Source organism: Labeo rohita, chromosome 16, assembly GCF_022985175.1.
Source record: "Labeo rohita strain BAU-BD-2019 chromosome 16, IGBB_LRoh.1.0, whole genome shotgun sequence".
NCBI classification, from domain to species: Eukaryota; Metazoa; Chordata; class Actinopteri; order Cypriniformes; family Cyprinidae; genus Labeo; species Labeo rohita.
The window spans coordinates 29,815,742-29,837,664 of record NC_066884.1 but is presented as its reverse complement, the minus strand read 5'-3'; the positions used below and the strand labels follow the sequence as shown (position 1 = coordinate 29,837,664).

General features: G+C 34.9%; 1 protein-coding gene across 6 annotated transcripts in view; it reads left to right on the top strand.

Annotated features, from left to right (window-relative positions):
- triob (trio Rho guanine nucleotide exchange factor b) overlaps positions 1 to 21,923 on the top strand; it is a 144,750-nt gene that overhangs the window by 39,301 nt on the left and 83,526 nt on the right. For 5 of the 6 annotated variants that reach the window (XM_051132388.1, XM_051132386.1, XM_051132390.1 and 2 more), the window contains 5 exons: positions 5,459 to 5,533; positions 7,706 to 7,820; positions 13,372 to 13,564; positions 15,151 to 15,639; positions 16,982 to 17,104. In XM_051132388.1, the coding sequence (XP_050988345.1) occupies positions 5,459 to 5,533; positions 7,706 to 7,820; positions 13,372 to 13,564; positions 15,151 to 15,639; positions 16,982 to 17,104 (995 nt within the window). Of the gene's footprint in view, positions 1 to 5,458; positions 5,534 to 7,705; positions 7,821 to 13,038; positions 13,196 to 13,371; positions 13,565 to 15,150; positions 15,640 to 16,981; positions 17,105 to 21,923 lie in introns of those variants that run through there. The other variant, XM_051132391.1, reaches the window with a different exon arrangement.

The following is a 21,923-nucleotide window of genomic DNA, read 5'->3' as shown; positions in this document are numbered from 1 at the left end:
CAGACAATGGTTGCCGTGTTTAACAAGTTTATTTTGCTACATTAAAGCAGTTTATGGTGGTTTGTATGGATTGCCTAAACTGGACAGAATGCTTGGGTCAATCATGCTGCCAAAATTGCTTGCCACCAATAATAAAAAAAAAAAAACACAATGAACTAATCAGTTAGAGCCTTTATTTACTGCCACATAAATGTGAGCTAGTGGAATTTATTTCTGTCAACTCTTCAACACACTTCTCAGCCAAAACATCATTTGATGCATCTCCTCATGAAATAAGTTGCAAATAGCATCATGAAAGTGAAAAAATTATGAGGTTTGTATGTAGCGAGGATGTGGAGCATACGCTGCATACTCATATAATATTCTATGCCATTTTGTAGTTTTGATGCAAAAGTTGCGTGCACAAAACAATCTCTCATCTAATGATGGAACCAAAAATATTGGCTTAAGTGCACAGTGAGTAGCACAGCATAATGTATTACACAGTATTTGTATGTGGACTATATCTTTTTTTTTTTTTTGTCCTGAATGTAATGGTGCATTTACATGTGTGACATACAACTTGTATCTTGGTAAGGACAAGATAAATCTAGCCTACTTTTTTTTTTTTTCATCCCAGTACCACACTTGTAATGAAACATCATCCAAATCACTGGCTGAAATTTTAAAAGGCAAATGGAAAAAGGGTCAAAATTTGAATAGTTTCAACAATTACTATTTAGATCCACTTGTGTGATTCAGAACTGCAACCTTTCAGTTAACAGTCAAAAATAATTAACTGCTAACTGCACCACACCTTTGATTGCATGCTCTATATTCATGTTATTGAATGGTTGTCAGGTTCATACCCTTGTCCAGCACCAGGATATCATCTGTCCACAATTGGGAATTCCGCTTGTGAACTGAATATTAACAGCGTCTTTTACTCTTGGCCTGACTGTGAGTAATTGACCTGGTCGAAATATGTGGCTATTTGGTAGAAAAGATGACTTCTGAGCATCATAAAACACCTTCTGCTCTACTTTGGAGAGTGGTGTGACACTTCCATGTGTGTAGCTCCAGTATTACTTCCTTTGTTGAGCTGTGCAGTGATGGTGTTCAAATTCAGTTATGTCATTAATAATGCATTACTGGACCCCAGGGTTGATTGACAACTTGAATTTCATGCTTGGCAGACCAGTTAATTTAGGAAGCACTGGCAAAGCTCATTATTATTTTTACTCTGTTATGTATGACACAAGCACCACCCCAGACTTCTAGAGGACAGTCAGGTGTTTTTGGACACATCAGACAGTGTGTCATTAAATCAGCTTGCCTGCTGAGTGATATGATGATAATCCCTAGGTTCTATTGTTGTAGGATATTTGGACAGCGGGAAAGGCTTAAGTTTCCTTGAGCCACACAATCTTTTTTTTTTTTTTGCAGAATTAGATATATATTTTGTTCAGATCATGTATTCTTTAAGCTGTGAACACTGGCGGCAACTAAATATTATGATTGTGCTCAGCTTGTGGTGTCTCCTATTACTGATCAGCACTTTTTGTAACATCCCTGTGGATGGTGTAAATAATGAATGCCGACTCTGTAAGAGAAAGTGCTTTTTTTTTTTTTTTTTTTCTTCTCTTACAGCAAAATTGTCTGAGCAGTGAAGATTTTTAGTACCCTGCTATTTTCCATTTACCAAATTCCTAATCAAAGTCATTTGTCTATCCACTGAAAGCAAAAATAATGTTGCATTGTATGTGGTTATGTAGAGCAGGTTTTAAAGATTTCACAGTGGGCAGAGCTAGAAACTTGCGATATAAATAGAAATAGCGATAAAGTGTCTTGTGAAATCTCATTGCTTGTTTGGACAAAAACTTACAAGGAAGAGGTAGCTTTATCTTTTGTTGATTTATTTAGTTGTGGATTGTTAAGCTGGTTTTGGTAAAGTTGTGAAAAACTGGAAAATTGGGGAAATAAGACAAAAAATGCAAGCTGCCATTTTGTTTCAGTTGAATGGTTCACTTGACTGCATCACTGAAATACACTTTTTTACTTTTTGCACTTACATGTTTCAAGTAAATTTCACACATGGAATGTAGTATATCCACTAAAAGGATTAGTTCATTTCCAGAACAAAAATTTACAGATAATTTACTTGTCATCCAAGATGTTTATGTCTTTCTTTCTTCAGTCAAAAATAAATTAAGTTTTTTGATGAAAACATTTCAGGAATTTTCTCCATATAGTGGACTTCATGAGTTTGAACTTCCAAAGTGCAGTTTCAGTGCAGCTTCAAAGGGCTCTAAATGATCCCAGCTGAGGAAGAAGGTTAAAAAGTGTATAAATTGTACAAAATAAATGATCGTTTCGCTAGATAAGACCCTTCTTCCTCAGCTGGGATCATTTAGAGACCTTTGAAGCTGCGTTGAAACTGCATTTTCGAAGGTCAAACTCGAAAGCACCATAGAAGTCCACTATAGGGAGAAAATTCCTGAAATATTTTCCTCAAAAAAAAAAAAAAAAAAAAAACAATTTTTATAATTTCTAAATTATCTATACATTTTTTGTTCTGGAAGTGAAGCGATCCTTTAATTAATAAAGTAAATTAAGTAAATTTTTTTATTTTACTCAACTTTTTTAAGGCAAGTGTTTTATGTTCAGTGAATGAAGCAATGAACACCATAGTCATTATTTAACAGTCCTAACCACAATCTCTTTTAAAGTAAATGTCCAACATAATTGTACAATAAACACTAACAGATCTTTACTTTTACTCAAAATGCATAGTTTAATTTCAATATTTATTTTCACAATATAGTCTTATGCAGTGCATGCTGGATGATAAAAATCCAACAATCCACTCATGCAGTTTTAGCTAATGCAACAAAAAATTATTAATGTGGTCCCAACATAAGTTATGCTAACTGAAATTTGGTTGTAATTTAACGTTCAGAAATTGTGTTGCTTTAGCTCATTTTATTTAGGTAAACTGAACAAAAAAGGGCCACTGAAAATGCTATAGTGTCAGCACTAGACATGTTTAAGATAAACGTAAAGTTGCAGAAATAGAATACATTTCCACACACACACATTTATGTAAATAACATGTATAACAGTTTTATGTGGGTAGTGGATTAAGATGAGGTCACAGAAGAAGTGTAAGAAGAAGGAGTGACACACAAGCCCACACACGTCCAAAGAGTGTAAAGGTTATGCGAATATTGGATTGTGATGAGGTCATTGACATGGGGAGAATAAAACACACACACATATACAACACACCCCATGAAGTCCCGGGATACTGCTATTGCACATGCCCCAGTCATTATATCTCCCTACAGACATCCATAACCTTACGCCAGGAAGTGGTGGCCAATTTAGCCCAGTGACATAATGTGTTATGATGGGCAATCAAGCCTGACTTCTGCTGACTCCCTCATAAAGCTAATGAAATCAATAGCAGTGTGGAAACGTGCACTGCGCCTTTATGCCTTTCAGTAAGACTGGTCATTCAGAGTAATATTTTTATACACAGGTTATGGATTTGTCTCAATATAAACAACTAGAAATTCCAAAAATGTAACTTTGATAACTGAACTAGGAACAGGTTTAGTAATGATGGCTTTCCATATTGGGATATGACAGTCAGCTTCATAAAAATAAGAAATAAATTCAGACAAACACTGCATACGCTTGGCCTTTAAAGCTGCATAGCAATATGTTGACCCAGATACTGTGCTTATATTTACCAGGCTTTAGTCTTGTTTACTTCTCTTTTTTTTTTTCTTTTTTTTTTTTTTTTTTTTTTTTGATTCAAGAAGAGCACATTCATTATAATTGCCTTGTTCACTCTCTATATACAGATTACACTGAAAACAATGTTTGTTTGTTTTTGTTTTTTTTTTGTTTTGTTTCGTTTTGGGTTTTTTTTTGTGTAGGGTATGTTTACAAGAAAATTCTATTTCAGTTTTTCTACTTTAAAAGTTTACGTTTAATTCATTGTGTTACTAGGTGTTTATATATATAGTTTACAGTCTGCTGCCCTATTGTGAACTGTACCACTGAATGGAGTGTGCAGTCGGACTGTGTTGGGTTTGATATGGTAATGGCATTTCCCTGTGGGTTTAAAAGAAAAATGAGTGAAAAAAGGCAGTTGCTGCTTTCTGTGGAGATTAACCTCCCATTAACATTCACATTATTATTCACCCATCGAGCCCTGCCTTTGTGAAACCCAGCCTCCACTCTCAGTAACAAAAAAGAGCTATTTTAAAGTGAACACCTACTTAGGTTGACGTATAGCCTATTTATATGCATTTGCATTTTATTCAGTTGTGCTCTGAAAGTATGGTGAAGTATATACTATTTGGAGCATTTAGGCTACGTTGTTATTATATATTTTTAGATGAATATTGACTAGGCAAATTAATCAGTGAAAATTTGGCAATTTTGAGATTTTTTTCTACAAATTGACAACCAGAAATACCAGAAGTAGAAGTTATTCATGTGTCAGTTCCAAAATTCCATTATATAGTAACACAGTGCTGTTCTTCTGAACTCTTTATTCATTAAAGAATCTGAAAATATATATATAATACAGTTTTTCACAAAAATAAAAAAAAAAAGAAAAGAAAGAAAGATAGAAAGAAAAAAAGACTTGAGTAATGAAAGTTCATCTTTTTCATTACAGGAATAAATTGCGTTTTAAGATATATTAAAATAGAGGCAGTTATGTTAAATTGTAATAAAAATGTACAATATTACTTTTATACTGCTTTTATATCAAATAAAATAAAGCCTGGTGAGCATAAGAGACTTCCTTCAAAAAACATAAAAAGTATCTGTAAAAAATATATTAATCTGATGTTCAATAAGGTCTTTAATGCAGAACACAGTACTTTTCCTGATCACAGAATTCTGATTGACCCTCATATGCTCTGACATTTTACTTTTTCGTATAACCCAGTTGTTTTTTAGATGGGTGATATTTTTGAAATTTTAATTGCTGAATTGGTTTAATGCAAGATTTTGACACTATTTGTATTGAGGGAGATTGGTGTCAATGAGTGCACATTAGCATGTTATATGCATTGGCGAAGCTGTTGATGAATTAAGATCTTGCCATCTGTTGAGTAGGCGGGGGAGAGAGAGAATGAGGATCAGGGTTGGGGAGGAGAGGGTGGAGCGGGCTTGTATCTCTGACTGGGGAGGCCGTGACATACAAAACTAAATATGTTATTAACTGCGCACCATATAATCAAACACATTGAATTAAATAAAAAAAAAATCTGAATGTGATAACACTGCATGTGTTTTAGCTGCTATCCTGTCATAATTCTAGTGTGCTGTTTTATAAATGCAGACTAATCAACGTATGAATAAACAATATCATGTGTTATTCTTCCTGTTTACAAGTTGTGTGAATGTGTTTATCATCATGTACTTTGGAAACTGACCAGCGTTTGAATTCTTCCAGGGTTCCACAGAAATGAAGACATGAAGGCCATTGAAGTTCTTCCCATACTTAAAGAGAAGGTGGCATTCTTATCAGGTCAGTCTATATATATATTATACTTGTCTAATAAATCTGGCATTGTGTACTACAATGATTGCTGGCTTTTTGATGAATTGCCTTGTTCCTCTTTTGTAAGTCGCTTTGGATAAAAGTGTCTGCTTGAATGCGTAAATGTAAATGTATACAGTAGTCACCATTTGAAGTGGTTCAAAACATTTCACTAAACCAAAAACAATATCCGTTCTTGTCTTAGGACAACTTTGCTGAACTTTTTTGATCCACTTCAAATGTTGACTACCGTTTATACTTACCCCAAAATTAAGCTTTTTTAGGAAATTAATACTTTTATTCAGCAATGATGCCGTATATTGATCAAAAGTGATAGTAAGGTCAAAAGTAAACAGTTGAGGTTAAAAGTTTACATACACCTTGCAGAATCTGAAAAGTACATCTACAAAATGTTAATTATTTTACTAAAATAGAAGGGATTGTACAAAATGCATGTAATTTTTTTATTTAGTACTGACCTGAATAAGATATTTCAGATAAAAAACATTTACATATAGTTCACAAGAGAAAATAATAGTTGAATTTATAAAAATGACCCTGTTCAAAAGTTTATATACACTTGATACTGTGTTGTTACCTGAATTATCCACTATTACAGAAGGTTCAAACGCTCACTGATGCTTCAGAAGGGAACACAGTGCATTAAAAGCTGGGGGGTTTGTCTTCTGGGAAACATGTACGTATCTTATTTAGCTTCTGAAACGCAGTAATGAAAGAATATGATATTTAGACAAAACAAGAAAATTTACACATCTTCATTCTGTTCGAAAGTTTACACCCCTGGCTCTTAATTTATTGTTTTTCCTTCTGAAGCATCAGGGAGCATTTGAACCTTCTGTAATAGTTGCATATGAGTCCCTCAGTGGTCCTCGGTGTGAAAAGATGGATCTCAAATTCATAGTCATTGTTGGAAAGCATTCAAATACACAAAAATGCTGAGAAACCAAAGAATTTGTGGGACCTGAAGGATTTTTCTGAAGAACAGCAGACATTTTAAATGTTCTGGACAAGCAAGGGACATATGAACAACTATTCAGGTAACAACACAGTATTAAGAATGAAGCATATGTAAACTTTTGAACACGGTCATTTTTTATAAATTGAACTATTATTTTCTCTTGTGGACTATATGCAAATGTCTTTTTTATGTGAAATATCTTATTCAGGTCAGTAGTAAATAAAACATAACATACATTTTGTGTGATCCCTCTTATTTTGGTAAAATAATGAACATTTTGCAGATTCTGCAAGGTGTATGTAAACTTTTGACATCAACTGTATATTGTAATGTTACAAAAGATTTCTATTTAAAATAGATGCTTTTGTTCTGAACTATATTCATCAAAGTATCCTGAAAAAAGTATCAAAGTTTCCATAAAAATATTAAGGAGCACATCTGTTTTCAATATTGATAATAATAAGAGATAATAATAAGAAATATTGGGATTATGTGAAACCGAGGACTGGAGTAACTGGCTGCCGAAAACTATATATACCATGATCCCATGACCAAAAAACCGTCACAGTTAAGAAAGCTCCATTCTAAGCAATTTATTTAGAAGTGTTCACTCCTTATCCAAAGGCCCGGATTTCTATGAATATTAACGAGAGGAAACTTATTTGCAGTGACAGTCATTAACACTCTCAGATATGTGAGCTCAAAGGCAGAGCAGCATCGCCGGGGAATTGCAGTAAGTGTTTAGCTGGCTGCTGACCCAGATAGCTTACGAACATCTTAATCTTTGGCAGGCCAACTTGCTTATCATCAGCTCAGCTTGTCTAAGTAGAGATATAACTCATTTCCAATTTTACCCTTCTTCCACCTCTGCACTTCAAAGAAAGTGTATGCAATAATGATATGAGGCAATGATATTGCCCTAGAAATTATATGAGGCAGCATATTCTGTGTTAGACAAAAACTGCAGCTAGTCAGTTTTATTTATAATTGGTCAGCTTGGCATGGTTGACTATGATAAGTAGGCCATGTTGTTCCAAAGCATCACTATATACAGAAGGTAGGCTAGTTGGACTCAGTTTTGTTTCTTAAGATTAGCCATTGGCCTATTTTACTAATGCTTGAGTGTCACAGATGTTGTTGTTGTTCCAGCCAAACATATAGTGTGTTGATTTGGCCTGCAGGTGGAAGAGATCGGCGTGGAGGGCCAGTCCTTACATTTCCAGCCAGGAGTAACCATGACAGAATACGACAGGAGGACCTCAGACGACTTATTGCGTACCTCGCAGGCATTCCCAGGTATCCAGTGTGTGTGCGTGTCTTTGTGTGTCAGCGTGAACATTATTATGCAACTAAATTCGCAGTCGTAATAGATCAGGTTCAGCCAGATGAAACACTGAGGGATTGATCCCATGGCAGTACAGGTGTAGAAATCAGCCAGCAGCTGGAAATGTAAAGTTACAGTTCTGTTATCATTGTGTTCACCCTAGCTGCTCAAAGATAGACCAGTGTTTGGTCTATTTTTGTCAGTTTCATTTAAAATTGGCCATTCACTAAAGGTGCAGTTGCAGCCAGTGTTGGGGGTAATGCATTACCCCCAAGTAACGTTAGTTATATAATCACATTACTTTTTCAAGTAGCTAGTAATGTAACATATTGCTTTTAAAATGACAAGAAAATATCCGAGTTACTTTTCCAAATAAGTAACGCCAGCTACTTTGTTTTCCCATTGATTGACTAATAGCTCTCCTGTACCCATGCTGAGAGAAATCAAGAGTAAGTGCAGAGGTATTGTTTGTACTGTGTAAACATGATGGTTACTGTAGTTCTAGACTACGTCAACATATATTTACTCATCTCACTTGAGCAAAAACAGATTCAGTATTTCTCAAAATGAACAAAAACGTGGAAACATTTTGCAGTGAAATGCAAACTCAAATTATGACACAAGCATTCAAGAATTAAATGTTAAATAACAAAAATATCCTTTATACATTTAATCCCATTTTATTAACCAATGTCTTTGCTGCCGACCTTCGATGATCCAATTCAACCATACTAATAAGCAAAACTGACTTTAGATAAACAACATTTGTGTTTCTTTTTTTATTGCTGAGCTTTATTCTCCTGCGTTCTACTGTGCAGACATGAATTTACATTTCATTCAGCCCGAGGCTTATTCATTTCACGTGTGGTGGGAAAGTGCTTTCACACTTTCCAAAAATATAACTTTTTATATTAAAAACAAACAAGCAAGCCCTGTTTAGATTTTAAAAAGTAACGTGAAAGTAGCATAACACATTGCTTTCCATAAAAAGTAACAAAGTAACGTAAATAGTTAAGTTTTTAGTGGGTACCCAATATTGTAATGCAAAAATAACTTTCCTAAACACTGGTCTCAACTTTGCTTGTCACAATCAGCAAACCCAGTAATTTCAATAGGAATCCATATGATGAAGATTAGGGCTGTGCAAATAATCGGATGCGATTATCATGCTCGTCTCGTCAGTAATTCCGGTTCTGTGATTAGTCGTAAATCTCCATGACGTGCTGTCAGATGAAGCGGCATTTACTATACAGAGCCGTATTTCCCTGACAAGCTACGCAATATTGCATTCATCATTGGATATGTATCGTCTCCGATAATGAATGCGATATTGCGTAGCTTGTCAGTGAACTACGGCTCAGGTGTAGTAAATGCCGTTCTATCTGACAGCACGTGATGTAAATTTAGGACTAATCACAGAACCGGCATTACTGACTGAAAATGGCATCCGATTATTTGCACAGCCCTAATTGGGATAAGGAAGGCCATTTTATTTGTTTTATTTTATTATATATTTTTATATTTTTGTGCCGTAAATGCGATAACACTTTCTTTTGGACAATATTATGCAAAGCCATATCTGCATCGTAACTAAGTAATGTAAATAATTACTTTTTTAGGGAGTAATGCAATTTTTATTTTATTTATTTATTTTTTTATTTTATTTTATTTTATTTTATTTTATTTTAGGGCAATCTGCTAAAATGTTTCTAGGTTGTTTCTAGAGTAATTGGGTGGTTGCAAGAGGAAGATTGCTAGAGCATTGGTAGGTGGTTGCTAGAGTTCTAAATGTGGTTGTTATGGCATTGTTACACTGCTTTTAGGGTGTTTTAGAAAGTTAGGCCTTGTGTTCACCAAAACATTTATTTTTTTTTTTAACAAGCTGAAAATGCAAAGCTGTGAATCATTTTCATTTGAGACACTTTGGTTGCTATGATACGGAATATCCACTAAAGTAATATGGCACGCATTGTGAATAAAATATTTATCCAAGCATTATTTTTCATAATTAATATTGTGGTAGTCCAGGAATTCCATCTGGTGAGGACATAAATACTCAGAGACAAGCAATATTAAGTTCTCCATTGTTGTTCAGTGACAGTGATGAGCACTCCATTTTACCCAAAGTTGAACATTTCAACTCTCGGCACAGAGAAATAAACACTCAGTGCTTTGTCACGCCGCTGGCTGAAAATGTGTCACTCCCAGTAAAAACTATTGGAAAAAAAATGCTAGCCTCGAAAAAGTGAAACTAGAGTGTTCTTGGTGGTTACAATGGCATTGCTAGGAGATTAATGTGGTGTTTGCTTTAACTGATAAGGTGTTGCTAGGTGGCTTCTAGCTTAATCACTCAGCATTATTACTATAGCACTGACGTATTCTGATAACTTTTTATGGTTATGGTTAAAGTGTATCTAGGTGGTTGCTAGGGTGTAATTGTAAGAGAGTTGCTGGTTGGCTGCTAGAGTGTTTTGGGAGGATGCCCTGGCATTGAGACAGTTGCTAGGGTGTTCTGGTGGGTTACTAGCATGTTTCTAATGAAAAGAAAAATGCTGCTTAAGAAAGCATTTTTACAAGCAAGTTTTCATTTAGTTTAATTGAATTTCTTTTCATATCTATATTCATATACACGTCATGCCTACGGCAAGGAGATGGCTAAGCTTCCCCCAGTCTTACACACTCAGAAAGCCTTAACAACCTTAGCATTTTCATTAGCATTTTCTTCAGAAAACATTCAAGTCTAGTTAATGTATTTTTTTCAAGTCCCAGTTTTGTTTTTAATTTTTTTGTTTTAAAGCTCCCTGGTTTATGGTTTGTTTAGACATCACATGGCCAATTTGTCTTTTCCCTGCTGTGTCCTTCTGTAGTTAGCATTGATTTGACTTAGTGAAACTCAACCAGCTCCACGTGAATCTGCTTTCAGCCAGAGGGTTTCAGCTCTGCACTGTTCAAAACTTTATGTAGGTTATCATCTGCCGCAGGGTTCTCCAAAACTTTACTTCTGTTCTGTTGTACATAGTCACTCGGTTTGAAACACACTGAATAATACAGAAATTGAACTTCATCTTCTCAACAGCTGTAAACACATTCTCCACTTTTGCACAGAATGTGTTGCGGTTTGAAAAAAAAAAAATAATGCACTTCTGACCCTTTGCTTGGAAGTGCAGATATTTGGTATTACAGTATGTTGGAGACCTAGATGTGGCCCCTGGTTAGGAAAACAAGTGGTTTAGTGAGGGAGTGTATAGACGCTTACGGCTGTTGGTTTTGGGGTCTGGTGTGTATCAGATAGCTAGGGATGTAGATATGTTGTTTGGCCTAAAACTGCAGATTTTAGGCCACACAGTTGTCCTCCATCACTATTTCATGTCTTTCCTTCTTCCGTTTCTTCACTCCCAAGAAGATTTTTCATTCTTTCACACTGTAAAGAAATGTGCCTGACTCAGTCCATCCCACATGCTGTCTTATCACCACATAAAATAATAATAACTCGTCCATCAATTCAAAATGAAATCAAATCCAAAATCTGTGTTCTGTGTATTAATACACTTACAGTGGAAGTCTATGAGTCAAGGCACTGCAGCAGATTTTGAAAGCATACTTTTTTTTTTTCATTCAATTATTTTTGTTACATTTTCATCTCCTGATATTACCATTTAACTGTGTAATGCCCAATTGTTCAAGTCAGTTTAATAACCATTTTAATAAATGCACACCCTTTATTTAAAGCATACACACACACAACTCACACAGAGATCGGAGAGCACACTGTGCACACAGAAACATTCAAGAGTCCATGAACTTGTTGTCAGTGCTGTCCCATGACTATTAATTAATCTGCTTCACTACTGAAATGCTACGCTACATTATATTTCTCAGAACTGAGGTGGTAATGTTGCTGTTTTTGAAGTAAATAAACTTGCGCGCACACACATAAATAACATAAATGTTAAAATGTCTTACCACACTACTTTATCTCTTTGTCTGATTTAAAGCGGACAAAATGTTAGGAAGCAATAACTGATAAAAACAAATGTTATTTTAACCTTCCCCATCTAGTTTTACACGGCTAACATCAGTAACAGTTTAAACTTGTCAGTACTGGCAAGTGACCACACTGTAAATAAGAAGTTGTTTCAACTTAAAAAAGTAAGTGTTCGTACCTCATTACAACTTTAAGTTTAGTCATGTGAAATGTTAAGTTGTACCATGTGACAACTTTGATATTTGAGTTGAATAAACTTACAATTTTAAGTCAACACAAACACTTACTTTTTGAAATTGATTTGAAATTATTTTTTATTTGAATTTTTTCTTTGTTACAGTGCATGGTTTAAGTGGGATATTACATGATTATTTTATTTTATTTTATTGTGTTTTTTTGCCTCCACGTTGTGCATAAAATCGTGCAGTGCACCTAACTGTGGATAGTTTCGAAAAATCTATTCACAGAAATTACAGGAATTACAGATAACACAACATATATACCACTAAAATTTAAGGTAAAAACATACAAACAAAAAAAAGGTTTAAATGTAAAACAATTAATGTAAAATAAACAATTTATATAAGAATGTAAAATTACAGGCTTAGTTATATATTTATTTGAAATGAGTTTAAATTGTTGAAATTTAAATGGTATTCATAAATTCTTTTTCATAGCTTTCAACACTTGATACCAGCACTGTTACATGGTACTGTTGGTACACATAATCCACAAAGAAAAAAATCATATGATACATTAATATTTCTGTGTAAACTGTGTATGTGTATGTTGTTGTTTTTTTTTTCCCCTCTCTCCAGGATTCTATTCTTTGAGTTTGAACAACAGCATTCATGGGAAATGGAAATATTCTGTAAAATTGTAATTATATTTAGTGTTACTTTTAAACAATTTAATGCACCATTGCTTAATATAAGTATTAATGTCTTTAAAAAAAAAGTAGGCCTACTAAGCCCATATTTTTTAACAGTAGTATACATTTATCATCTCACATTGTGTTATCCCCTCCTCGTTCTCTCTTTGTCTCACTCATCTCATCCTTTCTTTATTCTGTGGTCTCTCTCTCTCTCTCTCTCTCTCTCTCTCTCTCTCTGAGAGGGAGGTCAGAATGATTTAGAGTTGTTCAGTGCTCATTCCTGCTTAGGAGTCACACTAGAGCAGTGCAGCTGTGGATATGAAAACACTCTTGAGTTAACAGGCTGTTTTTCGAGCTAGAGAGTTCATTAGCTATCTTTTTTTTTCTTTTTTTTTTTTTACATTTATCTATCTATTTATTTTTGTCCTATAGCAGTTTCTCTTAATTTTGCGAGAAGGGCTCCTTTTTCTTTAAAATAGTATACTTGGGTAAGTGTTATTTTTTATGCATGGTCCCTGCCCATTATATATGATGCACTAAAATGTATTTCAATCAAGAGGGATTTGCAGAGTTGTCTGAAAGCGTCTCTAATTTGCATCTCCCTAATGATGTGAGTGTCAGCGGTGCAGAAGAGCTGATCCTTTGATTTTATTTGCTTTTGTAGTGAGGAGGTGAGCAGACATGGTTTTACGGTCATCGTGGATATGCGAGGATCCAAATGGGACTCTATCAAACCTCTTCTGAAGATCCTACAGGAATCGTTTCCTTCCTGCATCCACGTCGCTCTCATCATCAAGCCTGACAACTTCTGGCAGAAACAGAGGACGAATTTCGGCAGTTCCAAGTTTGAATTTGAGGTAAGGAGTTTGTATATTCTGAATTTACATTTAATACATATAGAATTTACAATAAAGTGACAGTAAATAAGAAGTTTTCTAAAAATATATTGTCTGAGATGACAGAATCTTTCAGGGAAATAAATGAAAGAGAAAACACAGTTTAGTGTGTTTAACTAGAACATTCCGTATTGGTGGTGCGAAAGTAGAGCTGTCAAAATTACTTCTGACCTATTTCATCAGAGCTGAGAGGAAGACGCATGCAGTAGTGTTATATTTAATCAGAAGGCTTAATCTCCCAAAGGAGGTTTCTTAAATTAACACATCTAGTGCAGCAAAACATTCAAAATTATTATTACATTGTAATATATGTGTAATTGATTTATAGTAAGTGTTAATAGTTGCCTCTCAAATATGATTTGAATTTGTTTACACCTAAACACTGGAAAATACTTCTGTTAGTATTAGATTAGATGTAGTGCAGACCAGACTGTCATGACGTTCTGGTCTCTATCCACCACCAAGTCTCAAGTGTCCACTATCCCTTCATGTGTCTGCTGTTGTCTCTAATAACATGACCTGAGCTGCAATCTCTGGAATGTTTTTCTGGCTCCTTTAAGTAAAGTGTTCAATGTAACTGATCCAATAGGGTTTGCATTCATCATCCTATCAGTGTTTAATTGCATTGTTGTTTTAAATAACAACTTAAGCTCCTTGGACACCTCCCACTGAGTCACTGACAAACCCCTTGTCATTCTGAACCTAGAACTTCCACAATAGTATCATACTTTGCAATATAATAAAGATGTCTCACCCACATATAAAACAAAACATTTTAGTATTAAATTATGTTTTATAAGTACTAATAAACAGTGAAAATGCTAATAATATGCATCCTATTAAGCAGCTAGTTAATACTGAGAATTGGTCCTAAAGTGTTACTGTCAAGCAGCAATTTGATGTTATTGTCAAATTGTTTCCAAGTAGAAACAAATTTGAAACAAATACACATAGTTTCAAAGTAGCTTTACAGAAAATCCTGAAGTTAATATTAATGATATTTTAATATTTCCATGCCTTATAGTCACATTTAGCAGATTAGAGCCAGGTAAATATATAGTTTATATTTTGTGATGATACAAACAATGAAGCATTTGAGATTTGCTATATAATATATGCCTTGTGTGATTATGTATATGGATAAAGTTGGACATACTTATATGTATTATATGTATATGTATAAACTAAAATAAATAAACTAAAAATTAAAATGAAAATTGAAAATATAAAATACAAGTCAATTCAAAATATTAGTAAATTCTATAATTGTATAGAAATAATAATAACAGCATTTAAGGGCAATACAGAGACACTCTAGACATAGTGACTTCTCAAAAGCTCAAAAAAGTAAAGCCTTTTAATATGGAGTGCAATTTCAGTGATATACAGAGTTATTGCATATGTAGATAGGTGAAGTGTTCCTTGGGGTTCCATTTCATTTAGGATGAAGTTAAACTAAATGAAAATGAGAAATTTTAAACAGATGAAATCTAAAAATCTGATACTTTCAGAATATGAACCTAAGTGTCCTACTTTCATCTTTTCAGACCATCATGGTGTCCCTTGAGGGTTTGACCAAAGTAGTTGATCCTTCTCAGCTGACTCCAGACTTTGAGGGCAGTCTGGATTATGACCACGAGGAGTGGATCGAAGTTCGAGTGGCCTTTGAAGACTTCACGAGCAATGCCGCTCGCATCCTTTCCCGTTTGGAAGAACTCCAAGACTTGGTGTCCCAGCGGGAGCTCCCGTCAGACCTGGATGGGTCTCGGCGGGCTATGGAGGAACACGCCTCCCTAAAGAAAAAGGTCACTAAAGCTCCTGTTGAGGAGTTAGATACTGAGGGTCAACGCCTCCTTCAGCGAATCCAGTGTGGGGATAAAGGCAGAGGAGATATCCAGGGATTAGCTCCAAAAGTCCAGGCGCTTCTGGATAAACTTCACGCCACACGCCAACATCTGCACCAATCCTGGCACATGCGCAAAGTCAAACTGGATCAATGCTTCCAGCTAAGACTCTTTCAGCAGGATGCAGAGAAGGTGTGAACATGCATTATATGTAAAGTTTAAAACTGTTAGTTTTAGTTTAGTTATACTATAGGACATAACATAATACAGTTGAGGTCAAAAGTTTACATCCCCCTTTCAGAATCTGCAAAATGTTATTTTACCAAAATAAGAGGGATCATACAAAATGCATGTTATTGTTTATTTAGTACTGACCTGAATAAGATATTTCACATAAAAGATGTTTACATATAGTCCACAAGAGAAAATAATAGTTGAATTCATAAAAATGACCCCTTTCAAAAGTTTACACCTCCTTGATACTTAATCTTACCAGTTAAACTGCCTGCTGTTCTTCAGAAAAATCTTTCAGGTCTCACAAATTCTTTGATTTTCCAGCATTTTTGTGTGCTTGAACCCTTTCCAACATAGACTGTATGATTTTGAGATCCATCTTTTCACACTGAGGACAACTGAGGGACTCATATGCAATTATTAAAGAAGGTTCAAACACGCACTGATGCTCCAGAAGGAAAAACTATGCATGAAGTGCTGAGGGTGAAAACTAACTGTTCAGGGCAAACTAGGAACTCATGATCAACTATCACTGAAAAAAAAACAAACAAACAAAAAAAAAGCTGTGGATCATTCAGGTAAGAGCACAGTGTTAAGAATAAAGGGGGTGTAAACTTTTGAACTGGGTCATTATAAATTCAGCTATTATTTTCTTTCGTGGACTATGTGTACCAACAGTACCATGTAACAGTACTGGTATCAATTTGTAATAATGTGCGACATGATACTAAATGATTACTGTGTTAATGTATTTGCATGCTACCAAGTTACAATTATGGAGCAATTTGGTACTTTTTTGTAGCTATTAGTTCAGTCCTCAGTGTCCTTCAGATTTGTTTAAGGATTCTTTCAAGTTCAAAAGAATATATATAGAGCTAAAAAACATACTGACCTCAAACTTTTAAATGGCAGTGTCTGAAAAGTAAGATATTTTGTACCAATCTTTATATAGTGATATACAAGCATTAAAGGCAAAGCTATTTAGATCTATTTTTTGTTTTTTAATAGTTTAATCAGTCAGAATTTCTTAAAAATGTAAATAAAGTAAAAACACAACAAAATCATTTGATAGAAGTCAACAAATAATACTGAAGATTAGCAAGACTTTACAGAATCCTTTGAAACTTCTCTAGTCGTGTGAAGCTTCAAAATCACTACCAAATCCTTTAAAACTTTACTAGTCATGTTTTGAGGGTGCACAAAAATGTTAGTACATGCTGTTTCTTTATGAGAGTGTATTGAAGTAAACATAAAAACAGCATATTTCACGGTCTATGCCTTCCATTTCTCCCCTCAACAGATGTTCGATTGGATCGTCCATAATAAAGGCCTGTTCCTGACAACTTACACAGAGATAGGAGCCAATCATCAGCATGTGCTCGAGCTGCAGACCCAGCACAACCACTTTGCAATGAACTGCATGGTAAGGCTGTGTCCAGTGGTCCAGCAGTAATGTGTGTCACCACCTGAGGCATTATAACAGTGTAGCTTGATGTGTGTTACATCATTTAAATTATGTGCATTTGTACACGTGCCCTGACTCACTTAGTCATGCAAGAATGAATTTTCTGTTGTCATATAATAGTCATGTCAGTATATGCTTGAAGGGTATGTAATGCCATGGGAGAACAGTCACACACAGATATATCATCCCTTTGTGTGTGTGTGTGTGTGTACGTGACCCTGGCAGACATGTTAATCACCCCCAGTAGGTTTCAAAGGCAGAGAGTTTCACAAGAAAACGGCATGACATAAATCACTGATTTTCCATCTCTACGGTCTCATCTGCCATCTGCCCATCCATATCTAAATGTAACTGCTGTTCAGCCAATAGGAAGAATCTACAGTATCATCTTGCAGCAAATTTGAAGGATATAAATCTAGTAATACTTTTCAACTTTAATTACTAAGCCATTAAACAGTAGTAATGATTTAAAAGACCAGTAGTTGATATGCATTTATGTGTAAGCGTATATAAAAGACATCTTTAATCTTTAAGTCATTAAGTTTAATAACTTCAAGCTAGATTTTTACATTTTTCAAGCAAAAAGTAAGTGGTGCTTGCCTTTTGACAACTTAAAGCACACATTGGGTATCATTCATGAAACACAAGCACAATACATATTTGTGTAAATTGTTTGTAAAGTCATTCTGATGTAAATTTTCGTATTTATGAATATGTTATTTGCTCCCAACTGTGCGTAAATTCCACACAAAACATCCAAATGTTTTGTTTTCCTTTTAGCAAACTGATGACATTGCATTCTGATAACACTGTTTACCATGACGATATATAATAAAATTAATTTCTAGTTTATACCCAAATTACTCAGAATTTGCTCATAAATGTACATACGTTTCATGAATGAGGCAGTTACATTTATTAGTATCAAAAGCAACAGTGTGCTATTTAGTTTGTATGAAAATATTTACATAAACAATTAAGAAAAAAATAAGTATGTAGAAATGAAACCGTTCCAGATAAAAAAAGAAAACAAACAATATACAGTAGATATGGAAATAAAATAAATATAGATAGTATAAGTTAGTATGTTGTGTTCTCCACCATCACAAATGTTCACAACTTTTAAGGTTACAACCCTTACCAATTGCTAGGATGTTTTTATAGGTTTTCATCAGGCTCTTTGTTGCTCTTTTGTTAGTGTGTTAGGTTTGGCTGAGTGTGCTGAAATCACATGTCCTGTCTCAGCTGTGAGAACAGTCCACCCCCTCTCACGTTGCTATAACTGTGCACAACTTAACGGATGAAATGCTTTGTCAACTGTTTGCTTTGGGTTAGCCTGACTGCCGGGCAGCCAGGGGCACTACAGCTACCTCCTCAGGAAGTCCTAGGAGCCTTACTTCCTGTCTGATATGAGGCATAAATGGACGTAAACACTTTTTTGTTTACTTGGTTTTAGTGTTAGGTGGTTATTCTGTTTGTATTGCTTGACAAAGCTGTGTTTAACGTGTTTAACACATCCTTTCTTACCTCATTCAACTAAAATACAGCAGGGGTGATTATTCTCTGATGTTATGATTACTGGAAACAGACTTATAAAAACATTTTAGTTTGTAATAAGCAATAATGCTCTTTGCTGATAGCCCGCCCCCTGAAGGACACCAGGGTCCTACAGATGGATACTGTTATAGCTGATACAGGAGATCATATAGGAGAATATGTGGGTCATTCTATAATTAGGGGTATATTTAGAATTTGACAATGAAAACAGTTTTCCTGTTTCCCAAAAACCCAAACATGACCTTACATGACCTAGCTGCTTTGAAACAATCTATAGTGTATAAAGTGCTATATAAATGAAGGTGATATGTAGGAATATGTGCATAAAATACCATCTGTGTTTGCTACTGTTCACCATGCTACCTTTACTGTGTAACATAGTTGACAGGTAACTTAGTTAACATTTTTAGTGTTTTGGGCCTATACTCAACATGGAAGCCTAGAACTACCGAGCGTATGGTAGGTTTAGAAATATATTTCCGTAAACAAAACAGAAGTTTTAGTTAAATTATCTTGTTAAATTTGCAGCAATAATACTTGGGTAACACTGCTGACAGTCAATTAATCCACTCTTGACACGTTTGCTAGTTTAACCATTATTAGGGGAAAGCGAGAGAACATAACTAGTGTTTCTAGTGTTTCATCCATGTGCTTCTAGAGGAAATATCATCATACTGTGCAAATTATAATGGGACAAACCATTCCTTTTTGAGGAGGGGTTTTCTAGTGGGTAACTTAGTTGAGAATGTTTTTTTGGGACACAAATAAAACAAGTTATATCACAATAAACATTTATTATTTTTGAAGCGCACACCCGAATGTCTTGATAACCTAATCTAACTGAAGGCAAAACTATGAAATTAATTTATATTTGAGGTAATTTTCATGCTTAAATGCAGGGTAGAATGAGCAACTTTACATAATCGGACAGCTGAATACCAGGGTTGTATGTGATATGAACATCCATTTTTAACTAAATATTTGGCTTTTTCAACATATAGTAGTGTGTTTGGGAAAAATATAATTGTGTACTAGAAAATTAAGCATCTAGCTTTATATTGATGTAAAAATAAAAAAATATATATATATAGTTCACGGGCATGAGATGTACCCACAATTATAGAATGACCCACATAGCTCATGCTCAAAGAGGGAAAAAAAGGTTTATTCAGAGGCCCAAATTGAGAGAAAACTTTGCAATTTGGTGCAGTGGCAATGGCCAAAAAGTAAAATTGTAATGTAAATCAAAGAATTTTAATTGTGGGAGGGCAAAACATACAATGCAATATAATGCAGTTCAGTGCAGTGATGACTGGGAAATGTGCAAATAAATGTTCCATAAAAAAATATTTGATACATTTTAACCAAAAAAATTAAATTAAATTAAATCAAATCTAAAAAGTATGTCGAAAAAAAATATGGATAATCACGTAAACCTACCTGATGTCATGACAAAAACATACCTGCGGGAACTTTTTTGCTAGACACAAAATATGATTACAGATCCATATTCGCTTTCCAGTGTTGTGCCGAATTCTGACCCCACCAAATTACTACCCCCCTAGTATTGGTAGGTTTAGGGTTAGGTGTGGGGATGGGTTAGATTTAAGCAATCATGTAGCGATTTCAACGAGAGGGCTTAATAATTTGGGAGGGGGTCAAAAGTGGGCACAACACTGGACGTAACAAGTTTGCTTGTTAGCTCAGCCGGTATGGAATTGGATTTAAGATGCAAAATCCTTAAATTCTGTGAAAAACATGGCTCACAATGAAAGAGCTGAAAGATGAGAGATCGACAAACAAGCTAAAACGGCATGCTTGTAATTGCACACACATTCACTTTTGTTCATACTATCAGGTAGGTTTAGGTGTAGTGCAGATGGTGCGTTATTTTAAAACATCATGGAGCATTACAGTTATAGCACCACTCAATGGACATTTCAAGTCTGAACTGCGGTGACATGTACAAAACCAATGGGGGAAAAAACAAACACTCTTTTAGCACTACTCAGTGGACATTTCACATTGAATATGTCACGAAACATACATGGAGCTACGTATTTTGCGTCTTGCGAAAAAGATCCCATAGGTACATTTTCGTCAAGAGATCAGATTGAATAAACCTACGTTGCTTCACTGTCAGTGTTCATCTTGAAATATTTGTAACAATATAAAAGTTATTCTTATATTACAGTGCACAGCATAAATGAGTACACCCCCTCTAAATAAATATAAAAGATGTATTTTCTTAATGAGCATTAATATAATTCATGGAAAGATAGCAAAATTGAAACATATACTTAATAAAAGCAAAATAAAATATATGCCAATGTTTTCTGTAAAATAAGCAAATTAGCCAGTTTTGTTTAAATAACAGATTGCAGAAATGAGGACACCCTAGACTTAATTCAGCAAATGTATAATATTCTAGTACTTCGTATGCCCTCCAGAGAACTTTAAGCATACTGCTCTGACCCTTCTTGACACTGAGTGTACAAGTTCATAACAAATTGTCACAACTGTCCTGTTTAACTCCTGGAGGACGACCTCCTTAAATGCCCTGGTCCTTATTGGGGATTGTTGCTCAGCTCATCTCTACAGAATCCCCCACAGCTGCTCCAGAGTGATAAAGCACAACTCCCTCACACCTTCAGCACTTTACTATCACTGAAAGTCACTGTGGGAAGTAGGCACGTCTCACTGTACTCCTCCTCTAGCAACACCAGAACATTTTGGAGGCTTTTGGACTTGGTCTCTTGAGACAAGAGTATGGATTCCCAGAAGTCTATATTTTATAAATATGGGCCTTGGAACAGGTTAATTGAATTTATTGTGCTTTGGCTACAGTAGGGAATTCTAGTGCTGATGACAACCATCCATGTCACTTCTGAAAGCTGTGTCATACTCTGTGAGATAAAGTGTCACTGTTTTCATAGCTTTTGCCAGCTCTGAGACACTTGCATGGTATTTTTCCTGCTCTGTTTCTACCAAAAACTCACTCATCACTACATGAAACCTTAAAGTTAAGGCCTGATTATTTCAGGAGCCTTGTCACAAGTCTATTGTTTTTGAATGTCAGTGGTACTTCTGCTATATTTTCACACTTAAAACAATAATTTGGTATTCCTCTTGTACCATTGTCCTCTTTTATGCTAAAGTTTTATTTAGTAACTTTCAGGAGCGTGTACTTATTTTTGCAACACAACATTTTATCACTTTG